The sequence below is a fragment of the Dama dama genome, chromosome 3 (assembly GCF_033118175.1).
Source record: "Dama dama isolate Ldn47 chromosome 3, ASM3311817v1, whole genome shotgun sequence".
Taxonomy (NCBI): Eukaryota; Metazoa; Chordata; class Mammalia; order Artiodactyla; family Cervidae; genus Dama; species Dama dama.
In genome coordinates, this window is record NC_083683.1 from 46,536,252 (window position 1) to 46,550,684 (window position 14,433).

General features: G+C 47.3%; 1 protein-coding gene across 1 annotated transcript; it reads left to right on the plus strand.

Moving 5' to 3' along the window:
* The first annotated feature begins 216 nt into the window (after positions 1-216).
* FAM186B (family with sequence similarity 186 member B) lies at positions 217-13,374 on the plus strand. The gene is made up of 8 exons (XM_061123910.1): positions 217-312; positions 1,369-1,594; positions 6,105-6,287; positions 6,635-8,288; positions 8,744-8,936; positions 11,002-11,180; positions 11,842-12,027; positions 13,239-13,374. The coding sequence occupies exons 1-8, from the start codon at positions 217-219 to the stop codon at positions 13,372-13,374; spliced, it is 2,853 nt and encodes a 950-aa protein (XP_060979893.1).
* Positions 13,375-14,433: the final 1,059 nt, after the last annotated feature.

Below are 14,433 nucleotides of genomic sequence, written 5' to 3' on the forward strand. Positions count from 1 at the left end.
TAGATGACAGGGAGTCATTCTTCCAGTCAACCTGATGATGTCATTGGAAGAAAGAAGGTCAGTTGGAACCTGTCACCTGGCAGTTACAGGGAGCTGCAGCTAGAAGAGGGGTCAGGAGCTGCTCTGGACTCCTTAACCCCCAAGCAGCCAACACTGTGTTCAGGCCCCTGCACCAGAGACACAGGACGTCTTTGCGACTGACAAGAGTGATGCAAGATGGAGAAAGATAAACCCCCACAGTTGGTGACCCCTGCGTCAGTGAAAGCCATCATCTCAAGGATCGAGGCTGCCCAGCTAACTCGAGCTCAGGAGGTAACCCCTGAGATGAAAATGCCACCTTTCTGTTGGGATCTGATGGGGATGCCAGGGACTGATGCTAGATTTGGGCAAGATTCCAGCTCTGGGCCCTTGTGGGTCCTAGGATCCTCAGCAAGCTGGGTTTATGGATAGCTTAGTGCAAAATATTCACCTCCTAGATTGGCCTCTGGAGGGTGAGCTGGAATCAAACCACGCCCCCTTAGGCTAACGATGGGTCCAAGAAGAGGACAGCCCAAGGGAAGCCCTAGGATGGCCCTGAGACCATGGTGGTGGGCCCTACCAGGGCAGAGGGGGCCCAAAGTTCATGATTTCAGGTCTGTTCTTGGCAACCTATCAGAATCTCCCCAAGTTGAGTCCTAGAAACTCACAGGGAAATAGCCAAAGATTCTAATCATCCAGCACATGAGCCTCTAGTGCATTTTTTAATGGGAACCTCTGATCCTTGCTTCCCTTGTGGCTCAGTTGGTAAAGAATCCGCGTGCAATGTAGGAGACCCAGGTTCGATCCTTGGGTAGGGAAGAGCCCCTGGAGAAGGGAAAGGCTACCCACTCCAGTATTCTTGCCTGGAGAATTCCATGAACTGTATAGTCCATGGGGTCGCAAAGAATTAGACACAACTGAGCGACTTGCACTTTCACTTTTCTGATCCTTGGGTTTCTTGGGGCCTCATTTTTCTAGTCTGTTGCCTCTGGATCCTTGTGAGAAGAGATGTCCAGAAGTCCCTGGCAAATTCTGAAATTCTGAAGAAATGTTCACTGTGGATTTTTAGTATTCTCTCTCTGACCTGGTCTTAATAATTGAAATGAGAGTAATTAAAGCTAACACTTACTTTATGTGCCAGGTGCTGACCTAAGTGCTTTACAAATACTGGCTCATTTAATCTTTAGTAAAACTCTGTGACATAGTTATTATAATGATCCCCACTTTACAAATAAGAAAGCTGAGGCCCCGAGAGGTTAACCGCCTTGTCTAAGGTCACATGACTAGGACATGGCATCTGGTGCCAGAGTTTACATTCCTAAACACTACAATCTGCTGCTTCCCGTGTAGAATATTTCTTCCCAGCTCTCAGAAATCTTGGACAATGTCAACTGTGTCATCAACCGCTTCCAGGAAGAATTAGGATATGATTTAAAAAAAAAGGCGAAACCTCCCCAGCCAGAGCAAAAGGGCAAGAACAGATTCATCTTGCTGGAGAAAATTTCCTCCTTCTCCAAAGATGCTAAGACTAAAGAGAAGCACTTGTATGAAATTCTTCACTGGCTAGGTGACTGGGGTGAGTTTGCAGGCTGGGTGCAGTCCTAAGGGTGGGTTCCTTCCCCTAGTGACTCTGGTTCCACCTCACTCAACCTCCTCCTTTCCCCATCCTAGGTCAGCCTTTGCTGGGAGGGAAGGGGAGGGTGGTGGGTGCAGAAGGTGCAAAGGACACATCACAGTGCCTCTCCAGTGAGAACGTCTCCCACTCATGACATAGCACATCACCTCTACTCCCTAGAGAGGCAAATGTGTTATTGTCCAAAAGATAACAGATTGTGACATTAGATGCCTATGTGATGAAGCCTAAGTCATGGGTTCATTATTACATCTCATTTTTTAGCAAGACAGAAACTAAATGCAAACTCACACTATTTTCTTTTTCCAGCTTTATTGAGATATAATTGACAAACAATATTGTATAAATGTAAAGTGTACATGTAATTATTTTATACATATATGTATATGTATGCAGTGAAATGATTATCACAATAACACATCACCTCACAGCTACCTTTTTTTTGTGTGTATGGTAAGAACATTTGAGATCCTCTCTCTTAGCAAATTTCAGATATTGGACATTGCAGGTTTAGTTCCAGACCACCACAATAAAGTAACTATCACAATAAAATGAATCATAAGAATTTTTTAGTTTCCCAGTGCATATAAAAGTTATGTTTTTATTATACTGTAGTCTATTAAGTGTACAATAGCATTGTATCTAAGAAAACAATGTACATACCTTAATTGAAAATACTTTATTGCTAAAAAATGCTAACCATCATCTAACCATGCAGGGTTTCCACAAACCTTCAGTTTTTAAAAAATGCAATATTTGCAAAGAGCAATAAAACAAGATGTGCCTGTATATAATACAGTGTTAACTGTAGTCACCATGCTGTATATTAGATCCCCAGAACTTATTCATCTTATAATTGAAAGTTTGTACCTTTAACCAACATCTCCCCATTTCTCTCACTTCTTAGCCTCTGATAACTACCAATTTACTCTGTCAGTTCAGCATTTTTTGATTTCCATTTCCCTGTCTGATTTATTTCACTTAGTGTAATACCCTCAAGGTCCATTCATATTGTCACAAGTGGCAGGATTTCCTTCTTTGTTGTGACTTAATAATATACATCTTCCTTAGCTTATGATGGGTGTACATCCCAATGACCCTATCGTAAGTTATAATACCATAAATCAAAAATGTACTTAATACACCTAACCTTCCCTAGTGGCTCAGACGGTAAAGAATCTGCCTGCAACACAGGAGACCTGGGTCGGGAAGATCCCCTGGAGAAGGGAATAGCTACCCACTCCAGTATTCTTGCCTGGAGAATTCCATGGACAGAACAGCCTGGTAGGCTACAGTCCACGGAGTCCCAAAGAGTTGGACACAACTGAGTGACTAGCACTTTCACTTTCACTTTAACCTACCAAACAGGTTAGCCTAACCTACCTTATTCAGAATACTTCCATTAGCTTATCACCTAACACAAAGCCTATTTTATGATAAAGTGTTGGATATTTCACATAATTTATTGAAGACAATACTGAAAGTGAAAAACAGGATGACTGTATGCATACAGACGGTTGTAAATGTATTTGTTGTTTACTCCTGTGATTGTGTGGCTACTTAGAGCTGCAGTTTGCTGTTAGTGCCAGCATCATGAGAGTATCATACCGTATATGGCTAGCATGGGAAAAGATAAAAATTCAAAGATTTCTACTGAATGCATGTCACTTTCACATTGTAAAGTCAAAAAGTCATAAGTTGGGGACTATCTGTATTTCATTACATTTACCACATTTTCATTATCTGTTCATCCATTGACTGACACTTAGGTTGTTTCCATGCCTTGACTCTTGTAACATGGGCATGCAGGTATCTCTTGGAGACAGTGATTTTGTTTCCTATGGTTATATACCCAGAAGTAGGATTGCTGGATTATATGGTAATTCTATTTTAAATTTTTTGAGGAACGTCCATACTGTTTTCCAAAATGGTTATACCAAGTTACACTCCCACAAACAGTGCACAAGGGCCCCTTTTCTTCGTGTCCTCACCAATACTTGTTATCTCGTATCTTTTACATAATCGCCATCCTAACAGGTCTGAGGTAATATCTCATTGTGACTTTGATTTGCATTTCCCTGATGATTAGTGATGTTAAACACCTTTTCATATACCCATTGGCTATTTGTTTATCTTCTTTAGAAAAATGTCTATTCATATCCTTTGTCCATTTTTTAATGTTTAAATGTTTGTTTATTTATTTGACTGCATAGGGATTTTGCTGTGTTATGCAGGCTCCATAGTTGGGCCTTTCAGGCTTAGTTGTTCTGAGGCATGTGGGATCTTAGTTCCCTGACCAGAGATTGAACCCACATTTTGCAGGGTGGATTTTTAGTCACTGGACTACCAGGGAAGTCCCCTGTGTCCATTTCTAATCAGATTATTTGTTTTGTTTTGTTTTGCTCTTGACTTTTGTGAGTTTCTTAGATATTTTGGATATTAACCCTTTTTTAGATGTATGGTTTGTATATATTTTCTCCCATTCTGTAGGTTGAGCCTTTTCACTTTGTTGATCATTTCTTTTACTGTACAGAAACTTTTGTAGTGTGATGTAGTTCCACTTATTTATTTTTGCTTTTGTTGCCTTGCTTTTGATGTCATATCCAAAAAAAAAAAAAATCATTGCCAAGATGAATATCAAGAAGTTTTTCCCCTAAGTTTTCTTCTAGGAGTTTTATGGTTTGGGGGCTTATATTTGAGTTTAATTCCCTTCAAGTTAATTTTTGTAAGTGGCATAAGACAGGAGTCCAATTTAATTTTTTTGCATGTGAATGTACAGGCTTACCAGCACCACTTATTGAAGAGATTATCCTTTCTTCATTGAGTGTTCTTGGTTCCCTTGTCAAATATTAGCTGACTGTATATGCATGGATTTATTTTTGAGCTCTTGATTCTGTCCCATTTGTCTATGTGTCTGTTTTTATGTCAGTGCCACACTGTTTTGTTTACTATAGCTTTGTCAGTTCAGTCACTCAGCCATGTCCGACTCTTTGTAACCCCATGGACTACAGCACACCAGGCTTCCCTGTCCATCACCAACTCCTAGAGCTTGCTCAGACTTATCTCCATCGAGTTGGTGATGCCATCCAACCATCTCATCGTCTGTCGTCCCCTTCTCCTCCTACCTTCAGTCTTTCCCAGCATCAGGGTCTTTTCCAATGAGTCATTTCTTTGAATCAGATGGCCACAGTATTGGAGTTTCAGCTTCAGCATCAGTCCTTCCAGTGAATATTCAAGACTGATTTCCTTTGTAATATAGCTTAAAATCAGGTAGTGTGATGCCTCCAACTTTGTTTTTGTTTCTCAAGTGTGCTTTGGCTATTTGGGGTCTTTTGTGGTTCCATATGAATTTTAAGATTGTTCTCCTAGTTCTGTGGAAAATGCTACAGGATTTTGATAGAGATTGCACTGAATATATAGATGACTTTGGGTAGTATAGACATTTTAACAATATTAATTCTTTTGATCCATGAACATGGGTTATCTTTCCATTTATATGTGTTTTCTTCAATTTTTTTTTTATTAATGTCTTATGGTTTTCACTGTAGAGATCTTTCACACACCCCCATTAAATTTATTCCTATGTATTTTATTGTTTTGATGCTTTGTAAATGGGATTGTTTTCTTTATTGCTTTTTTAGATAATTAATTGTTAGTGTGTGGAAATGCAACTGACTTTTATGTGTTGATTTTAGGTCCTGCAACTTTATTGAATTTATTAGTTCTAATACTTTTTTTGGTGGAGCATACTAGCTATTTCATAGAGGAACTCAAGGGTGATACTCAAAGTACTGAATGGATACTAGGCCAAAGAGCATAGATGCCAACTGTAAGCAACTGGTATAGCCATTTGGGTGTGGACCAGCTGCACGCAGCCTGGAACCAGGTGCTACCCCTCTTAAGATCAGAACTATCCCATCAAGAGACCTCAGTCTGGTGTGAGATGTGGTGGATGCTGCAGTGTTGGAGGAAGATGGTATAAGCATATGCTCTAACCCTCCTCACATTGCCCTGCTCCTGAGGAGTGCTCAGTTCAGTGGTTCTTCAGCTGCCTCCAGAAACTAAGCAGAGCTGTTGACTTCAGTTAATTCATTTGATTGTCCAGATAGAATAAATAATTAGACTAGGCAATGAGCATAGAAAAATTAACAAGGCAGACACATGCCTGGCCTTGTAGTACAACAATACAATTTAATATCTATGCATATTTTCTACATGGCAGGTCTCATGTTAATCATTTCACTTGTATTATTTCATTTAATCCATACCCAACCCTTTTTTGGCAAGGATACTAAGGCTCAGGGGAATAAGTGATTTGCCCAACATCATACAGCTAATAAGAGGTTAAACTAATTTAATCTCAAAGCCTGCTGGGGTTACCCCCATGCTAGGGCTGTTTGGGGCTCCCTAGAGGACAGATTGTTATCAGCCTGAACGTCCCACTCTCTCTCAGGTGACAGCCTGACCTATGAGGTCAAGAACAGGAAGAGTGAGGAGGAACAGGAAGCCCTGGATGAATGGATCGAGGTGATGGAAAAGGTGTTACCTCTCTCCCTCATAGCCACCAAAGGAGGCATCGAGTCTCTCATTTCCCTTTGCTCCACCCTCATTGAAGGACAAAGGAAAGGGGCACAAAGTAGGTACTGGGAACAGCATGATAAAAATAACTCTACTCCAGGGAAATATGGAGGATCAGGAGTGTGTTGAATTGAGTTGAACTGGATCAAATAGGTTCAGACCCTCTGGTAGGTGTAGGTCCACCCTACAGGTGCTGTGGAGCTGACAGACCCTGACAGGTAAGCTCTGAGCCCAGCAGAGTCCTCTCCCGACAGTATCTCCCCTGGCCTCATATAATGCCCCAGCTCCTTATTACCAAAGCCCTAAGAGGGTTGAATGGGAATGTAGCCAAGCAGGATCTGGAGAATCAGTATAATCCTTGGATCCATGGGAGCTTATTGTGTTTGTTCTCTCTACCTCTCCTAGTGTCCAAACATACCTTCTGGCAGGACTGGCAGGAACAGAGCCCCAAAAAAGCGATATCCTGCCCTCAGCCCCTGAGCCCAGAGCAGATGCTGCAGGACAAGCACACTACCTGCATAAAGGTCTCCGAAGTGAAGTCCATGTTACAGGAGCTCCTGGACTCCACCATGTTCAACCAGGGGGAGGTTAGGGCCATCAGGTACATGTCTGCTGTCGTGGAGAACCTCAATAACGCCTTGATCCTCCAGCACAAGGAGAACAGGAGCCTGGAGGCCAAATACAGGCACCTGAAAATAGAAATGACCAAAGAACTCAGCAACCAGAAGCTATACTTCCAAAAGTCCTTCCAGGTCCTCGAGAGTAAGAGAGATGCCCTACTAAAGCAGATAGAAATTTTAGGGGGAAAGTATCATGACCTGCTCCTGATAAAGCATGCCCTAGAGTTCCAGCTGAAGAAGACTCAGTCTGCTGGAGGTCAAGCAGAAGACTTAGTCAGGGTCTTGGTTGAGTTCCCAGACCCTGCCAAGAAAGACGCCCTCCCAAAGAAAGACACAGTCATGGAGGAAACCCAACAGGAACCCAAGAAGGAGGAGCAGTTTTCACTACATTCCCCAAGCCCCATGGCCATGGCCTGGGACAGTGGTGCTATGCCTTCACCAGATCAGCCTCTTTCCACCATGACCATGGATTCAAGGATTGCAGATGTGTACAGGAGCAAGGACGCTGAAAGTCTTCAGCCTGCGTTGCCATCCTCCATGGATCACATGTTTCCTAAGAAATGGGAAAGACTGTCAGCAGAAAGCCCAGGTGACAGAGCCGAAGACCTGGGCTCCCAGGAAGTGGCCTGGGAGAAGGACGGACTCCAGATGAAGTCCCATTTTCAGAAGCAGCTGTCCCTGGAGAGGTCGGGGAAGTTGGCCTTGGAGAGCAAGGCAGAGGCCAGGGAAGAGGAGCTCAGCTGGGAGAGGCGGAGGCAGCAGTGGCAGCAGGAGGAGGAGATGTGGCTGCAGCGGCAGGAAAGGTGGGCCCTGCTAGAGCGGGAGCACGAGGAGAAGCTGCGGCAGTGGGAGGTAGAGGAGGTGGCAAGGCAGCAGCAGTTGAGACTGGACCAGGAGCCGAAGGGCCCATGGAGAGAGCTGGAGAAGCCGAGAGAGGACGCAGAGATGATCTTCGTGCCCATCAGTCGCTGGAGGGACTTGGAGGACGCGTCTTTGGCACCTCCCCCAAGCCGGGCCCAATCTGCTCGCCAAGGCAGGAGGCCACGTGTGCCCAGGTCCCCTAAGACCCAGCAGCCCACCCCCAGAAACCAGAGGTCCATGAGTTCAGCCGAGTTTACCCAGAAACCACAGGCCCACTGGCTTCCCATGAAGCCCAAGAAATCGGCCTCCTTTCCTGTCACAGGTACATCCCCACGAAGGATGACCCAGCCCCCTTTGCATACAGCCCCAGGAACTCTGAAGGAGAAGGTATACCATATAGACGTGAAGGCCCAGAGGAGGAATCTGCAGCTCCTGACGGAGGAGGATACTCTGGGGTTGCCCCACTATCTGCGCAATAAGGCGCTGGAGCTCACCACCACCACCATGGAGCTGAATGGGCTCAAGCTATGGTGCCTCTGCCACAAGTACATCTGCTACAGACACTTCCAGAGCCTCCGGTAAGTCTTCCCTGGCAACCATTGGCACACACACGAGTGGGCAGAGCCAAAACCCAACGAGAAAGAAGGAGCATGGGGCATGGGGTGGGGAGAATCACCCAGGCCAGGACATGATGCCCCTGAGAGAGGGATTTGCACAAGACACCCAACTTCAGAGCCTTGGGCAACCCTGAGGTGTGGGAGGTGAGCACAGAACACTGCTCTCTCTCTGTGAGTCTTCCTACTGTCTTCCTGTTGTCCTACTGCCCTGTCCATCACCCGCCTACCACGCTCCCCCATTTGCCTTACTTCCTCTTCCTGTTTCCAGCCCAGCCCAAGGCTCCTTACCTGACAACACCTCACCTCTGCTCTCTGTTTTCCCCAGTTCTCACACACAGAGTCTTCCCTGGTTAACACAGAGCTAGGGGCCGGGAGGCAGCCCCTTCACCCACTAAATCACTTCCCTCTCTTCCCAGCCAAGACGTGATCAACCATATACAAGTCGTGCGAGAAGCTGGGGCTTCCTACAAGGCCCAGAACCTCTTCCTCTTCCTGGAAAACGTGGACCACCTGCAGAAACTCCAGCTGCAGGTGTGGACAGACAAGCAGAAGGACCTGGAGGAGAAGCACCGAGAATGCCTGAGCAGCATGGCGACTATATTCCCCAAGGTGGGCCTCCCACCTGGCGACCTTCTCAGGGGTCAGCACAGCCAGCAGGAATAGGGCCAGGATGGAGCCATGGGGCTGTGGGGGTGTACCTGGGGGCAGGAGAGCAGATGGGAAATAAGAGAGCAGATTAAAGCCTCTGAACCAGGAGGAGGGGAAGGCAGGGGGCAGTCTGAGTAGAAGGAAGACAAGTTTTCCAATCGCCATAAATGGGGGGAGAGCAAGAGAGGGAAGAAAGGGAAAGTCGCTCAATTGTGTCCGACTGTTTGCGACCCCATGGACTGTATTGGACTATACAGTCCATGGAATTCTCCAGGCCAGAATACTGGAGTCGGTAGCCTTTCCCTTCTCCAGGGGACCTGAGGGACCCTCAAAAAGAGCTGGAGGGGACTTCCCTGGCGGTCCAGCAGTTAAGACTCCGTGCTTGCAATACAGGGGGCACAGGTTCGATCCCTGGCAGAGAAGCTAAGGTCCTACGTGCCACAAGTGTGTGTAGTCGCTCAGTCGTGTCTGACTCTTTGCGACCCTGTGGACTGTAGCCCACCAGGCTCTTCTGTCCATGGGATTCTCCAAGGTGTGGCCAAAAATAAATAAATAAATTTAAAAAAGAAAAGAGCCAGAGAAGGAAGCCTCTTCTGCAGGGAAGGCAGCCAGAGCCTGCAGTCCAGCTCTGTGCTCAGATCCTCCTTCTCCCGTGGGTCTCCTTGTCCAGCTTCTATCAGATCTGGTTGCTCTCCTGGTTGCTCTCCAGGCTTGGTCACCGCTGTCTTCTTCACCCTCATGCTGGGGACTCCATTTACTCCTCTCTGGGGACAGCTCCCCTGCTTCCAATGCTGGGTCTCCCTTGTTTTAGTGGAGCACCTCCTCCAATCACTTCTTGACAAAGGGTTCCTGACAGGTAGAATCACTGAGACCCCAGTTGTCTGAAAATGTCTTCACTTAATATCTACCCTTAACTGTGGTTGGCAGCTTGCTTGTATAGAGAAGTCTAGGTTAGAATTCATTTTCTCTCAATTTTGAAGGCACTGTTCATTGCCTTCCAGGTGTTGGCTTTGCTGTTGAGAGTCCAAAGTCATTCTGAGTCTTACTCTATCGGGTTTGACCTATTTTTATTCTCTAAGGGCTGCCTTCAGTTTCCTGACTCTTGCTGCCAAGGTCAGAAAAGCATCGAGCTCTGACATGGTCCACAGGAGGCTAGCTGATGGCTGGCAGTGACTCTGAATCTGCTAAGGTGGGCCCAGAGGTAACCCCCCTGAGTCCTGAGCAGCAATGGTCAGAGTCTGAGGGAAGCAGTATCCTGAGGAATTCAGCATTGGAAGTTGAGTCAAGGCAGTTGGAAGAACCTTGGCCATGGAGCTATCTCCCAACTCAGTTTCCTGTCTCCTTATACTAGTCTTGATCACCTCCTGTAGGTGTCTTGACTTGCTAAATTGGTTTTGAGGTTGAGAAGGAAAGGGACCATATATATAATTCTTTAGGTGGCTGTGAGGGTTCCCCCAGCCCCTTGCCCAGGGTCAGGGCAGAGGCTGAATGACTAGATACAGAGAGCATTCCAGACACAACCTGACCCATGTCATGAACCCTATGAGTCTTCACAGTTCTAGCTGCTCTAACTTCCTTTAGTTTCTTCCTTGCTGTTTTTCCCATTGTCCGGATTCTCCACAACAAAGGAGAAAACAGGAACTAAACCAGCAAATTGCAATTCAAGGCATTTCTAGGAAATATGATACACTGAAGTCCCAGGGGGTCTCTAATTAGAGGGATTCCCTGGGCCTCCCCCTTTCTGCTCAACCCCAAATCAGGCAGTAGTTGTGTTGGGCTGTGCTCAGCCACTCAGTCGTGTCCAACTCTTTGTGACTCCATGGACTATAGCCCACCAGGATCTTCTGTCCTTGGAATTTTCCAGGCAAGAATACTGGAGTGGGTAAACCTCCCCTCCTCCAGGGGATCTTTCTGACCCAGGGATCGAACCTGTGTTTCTTGCCTCTCCTGCATTGGCAGGTAGATTCTTTAAAAAGAGGATAAATTCCTGTCTCTCTGATGATGCCTCTCTGTTGGTTTCTCTTAGCTCCAAAAGGAGTGGAACATTAACCTGCACACCCCTGTGGTCATCTCCCCGAAGTCAAGGAAAAGCAAGCCTCCTCCATTCCTACTGCGGCACATCCACTCCAGCAGCCCCTTCTGCAAGAGATCCCAGGAGCTCTTTAAGACCAAGCACCAGCCACGTGTGCCCCAGCAGATGGCCCGGTAGGTGCACGGAAGCTGGGGGCAGCCGGCTGGGTGAGTGGGGAATCAGGGAGCAGGGGTGACCAGACTGGGGAGGGGACCAGAAGCTCAGTGAAGGCACAGACAAGCAAAGCTCAACCATGAGTTGCAAGGAGCCCAGCTTCTCAGCTGCCCTGTCCAGTTCTGGTCATTGGCCCAGATGAGGGTGTGTGTGTGTGTGTGGTATGTGGGCTTCAAGAGCCAGCCCGATCAAGTATGTTTCAAACTATGCAACTGAGAGACTCCTGGGAGCCACAGCTGAGAACTTACAACCATTTCTACCCCGAGCATTGGTCAGTTCATAAAAATAAACTTGAGCCTTCCCACCCTGTGACCGCTGGGCTCAAAGAGAGACACTGTGAGCCACACCTCAACCATCCTAGTGTGGCCGGTTCAGGGCTTCAGCCCAGGGGCATGTCTCGGAGGAACAGGGGCTACCTCGGCAGCCTTTTCCAGTAGCTCCTCAACCAGAGGAGACTCCAGGAGGTGAGACTGAGAGTTGGGAAGGGAAGAGATGTGGCGCGGAGGATGGTGACAACTATCTGAGGAGGGAAGAAAACCCTGGAGAGCTTGTTGCTCTCCATTGTCTCCCTTTCTGTAAGTCTAACTTCATCTCTTTTTGCACTTTCCACCTTCACACCAGCCAACAGGGGAACCAGATGGAGGCCATGTGGAAGACTGATGTGGCTGCCTCCAGTTACCCCATAGAAAAGAAGACCCCGACCAGCCTGTCCTGGGACCAGCTAGGAGGTTTCCCAGACATTCCCCGCCTGTTGGCATTGGATGTGCAGTCCTCCTTCCATAAAAGCTTGATGTCCCTCAAGGCCCGGTAAGGTGCAAGGCCGGATGGTCAATCTGGATTCAGGGACACCTGCCCATCAAGGGCAGGGGCCAGAGTAAACACTCCCTGTGTCCAACTGCCCAACAAGATATCTTTCCAAACATTAATAATGACTCACTTACTGTAACACATTGAATCTGCCCACAATGCAGGAGACCCAGGTTCAATCCCTGGGTTGGGAAGATTCCCTTGGAAAAGAGGAATTCTCCAGTATTCTTGCCTGGAGTATTCCATGGACAGAGGAGCCGGGTGGACTACAGTCCATAGAGCTGCAAAGAGTTGGACACGACTGAGTGACTAACACTTTCACTTACCGTACCACATCAGACAAACTTACCTGCCTCATCAGCCATGAGCTTGGGTCCCCACACCAACACCATTCTAGTTCTCTCAAAGACTCCACATGGCATCTCAGAAGACCAGGATGGAAGTCTTTTCTTTCCACTTATTTCCTGGGACTTGCATGTAAATTACTCAAGAGTGTATCCTGCTCTAGGCCTGGGGGGTGTTCTCAAGGTGAGCCAGGTGCAGGTATGGAGAGATGAGAGAGACCAAAAATCTCAAGATAAACCCGGGCCCATCTTTGGCACTGTTGTTTCCTTACTGCCTTTAAGAACTGCCCCTGGGAAGAGCAGCTGAGGGGAGGGAAGTGGGACTCAGTGGGCCAACAAGAGGCTTTTCTGGTTAGGAAGGTTCAACTCTGCCTCTCTTGGCTTGAAGACTCAAGGTTCTTCAAGGAACCCTTCTACATTACTAATGCCAGCTGTCTCTGGTGGCCCTGGCCATGCGCCAACTAAAGATCTCTGACCAGGATAGGAATTCCCTGGTAGTCCAATGGTTAGGACTTGGCACTTCCTTTGCCGGAGCCCCAGTTTAATCCCTGGTCAGGGAACTAAGGGACTTCCCATGTGGCCCTAGTGGTAAAGAACTTTCCTGCCAATGCCAGAGATATAGGAGATGCAGGTTCGACCCCTGGATCAGGAAGATCCCCTGGAGGCAGGCATGGCAATCCACTCCAGTATTCTTGCCTGGAGAATCCCATGGACAGAGGAGCCTGGCGGGCTATAGTCCATGGGGTTGCAAAGAGTCAGGTGTGACTGAAGCAGCTTAGCCCTTGCACATAGGGAACTAAGATCCTGCAACAAAAGAATGAATGAATGAATGACTTAAGGAGAGGGCACTGATGCCTGCCCGTCTAGACCTAACCGGAACCAAGCCTGCAAGATGCTGGTGCTGCCATCGTCCTCTCGACAGGGACTAAAGGAAGACAGGGTGGCCCAGCAGCATCAAAAGAGGCTGGTGCTCGGCTGTGATCCCACTCTGAAATGGTCCTGAGAGTCCCACCAGCTGGACATCAGCATAGCCCACCTAGTACATAGATACCTGGTTTTCAGTTCCTGAAGAGATTCCAAGTGTCTGGGTGTGTTGCTGCTGTTGTTAGTTGATTTGGATACAACAGAATTGAGCAAACAGAATTGAGAATAACCGAAACAACAGTGTGGCAGAATGTAGTAACCCAGAAACCAACTGGGGCCTCACCCTGCTGAGACTGGGCTAAACTTGCCCTCAACTCCCACACCCCCACAGTGGTGTCTCTCCTCTCTGAGCTCCTCTGCATCTCTGCCAGGGCCAGGGCTCTGCTCTGCATCTGTTTCAACCTGAGGCACCAACCCCTTTGTTCTTCAGACACATATAAATGTGTGCACGTAAATATCAAGTATACCACGCCACTTGGCCCCATGCACTTCACAATGTTAGTAACTTTCTGAAAATTTAGGAGGGTGACAGAGACAGGGATTCACAGTGAACAGCCCCACAGAGCAGCCTCCTTTCTTCCCCTCTCTCTGTATATAACATGCAAAATGCAAAAACTCCCTCCTGTCTCACGCAGAGCTGTTCCACCCACACCCAGCCCTCCACTGGGATCTCAGCTTCAGATTTAAGCACTTATCAAAATATTGTTCCCACCGAAGACTTTCTCTTTTCCAGGGGAATTTAGGTGAATACCATTTTCTTCCCCCTTTTTTAACTCCACATGCATGTATTCAGTTTATCACAGTACCAGGTGTAGAAGTCAAGTCCTGCTGCTTCTGTCTTCTTTACCCACATGCCAGGTGGGCACCACCTACCTGGATGTCAAGCTGATCCCCGACATTTCAGGGCAGTGCTGCCTGCCTTGTCCTGGGATCTCGGTTCTATGGCCTGAGAATCTGCTGCTCCTGAATGCAAGTTCTCTGCTGCTTCCCAGGCTCCTGCTGCCCCTGGGCTGGTGGTCATGCTGCTGTCTTTGTGAATTCTCTGTGTGTATGCACCTCTGGAGACATGCTGCTTCCACTCCCAAAAGTGCATCCTCTCTTTGGCTGCCTGCCTCCAGCCTACCTCAAATCTGCATGT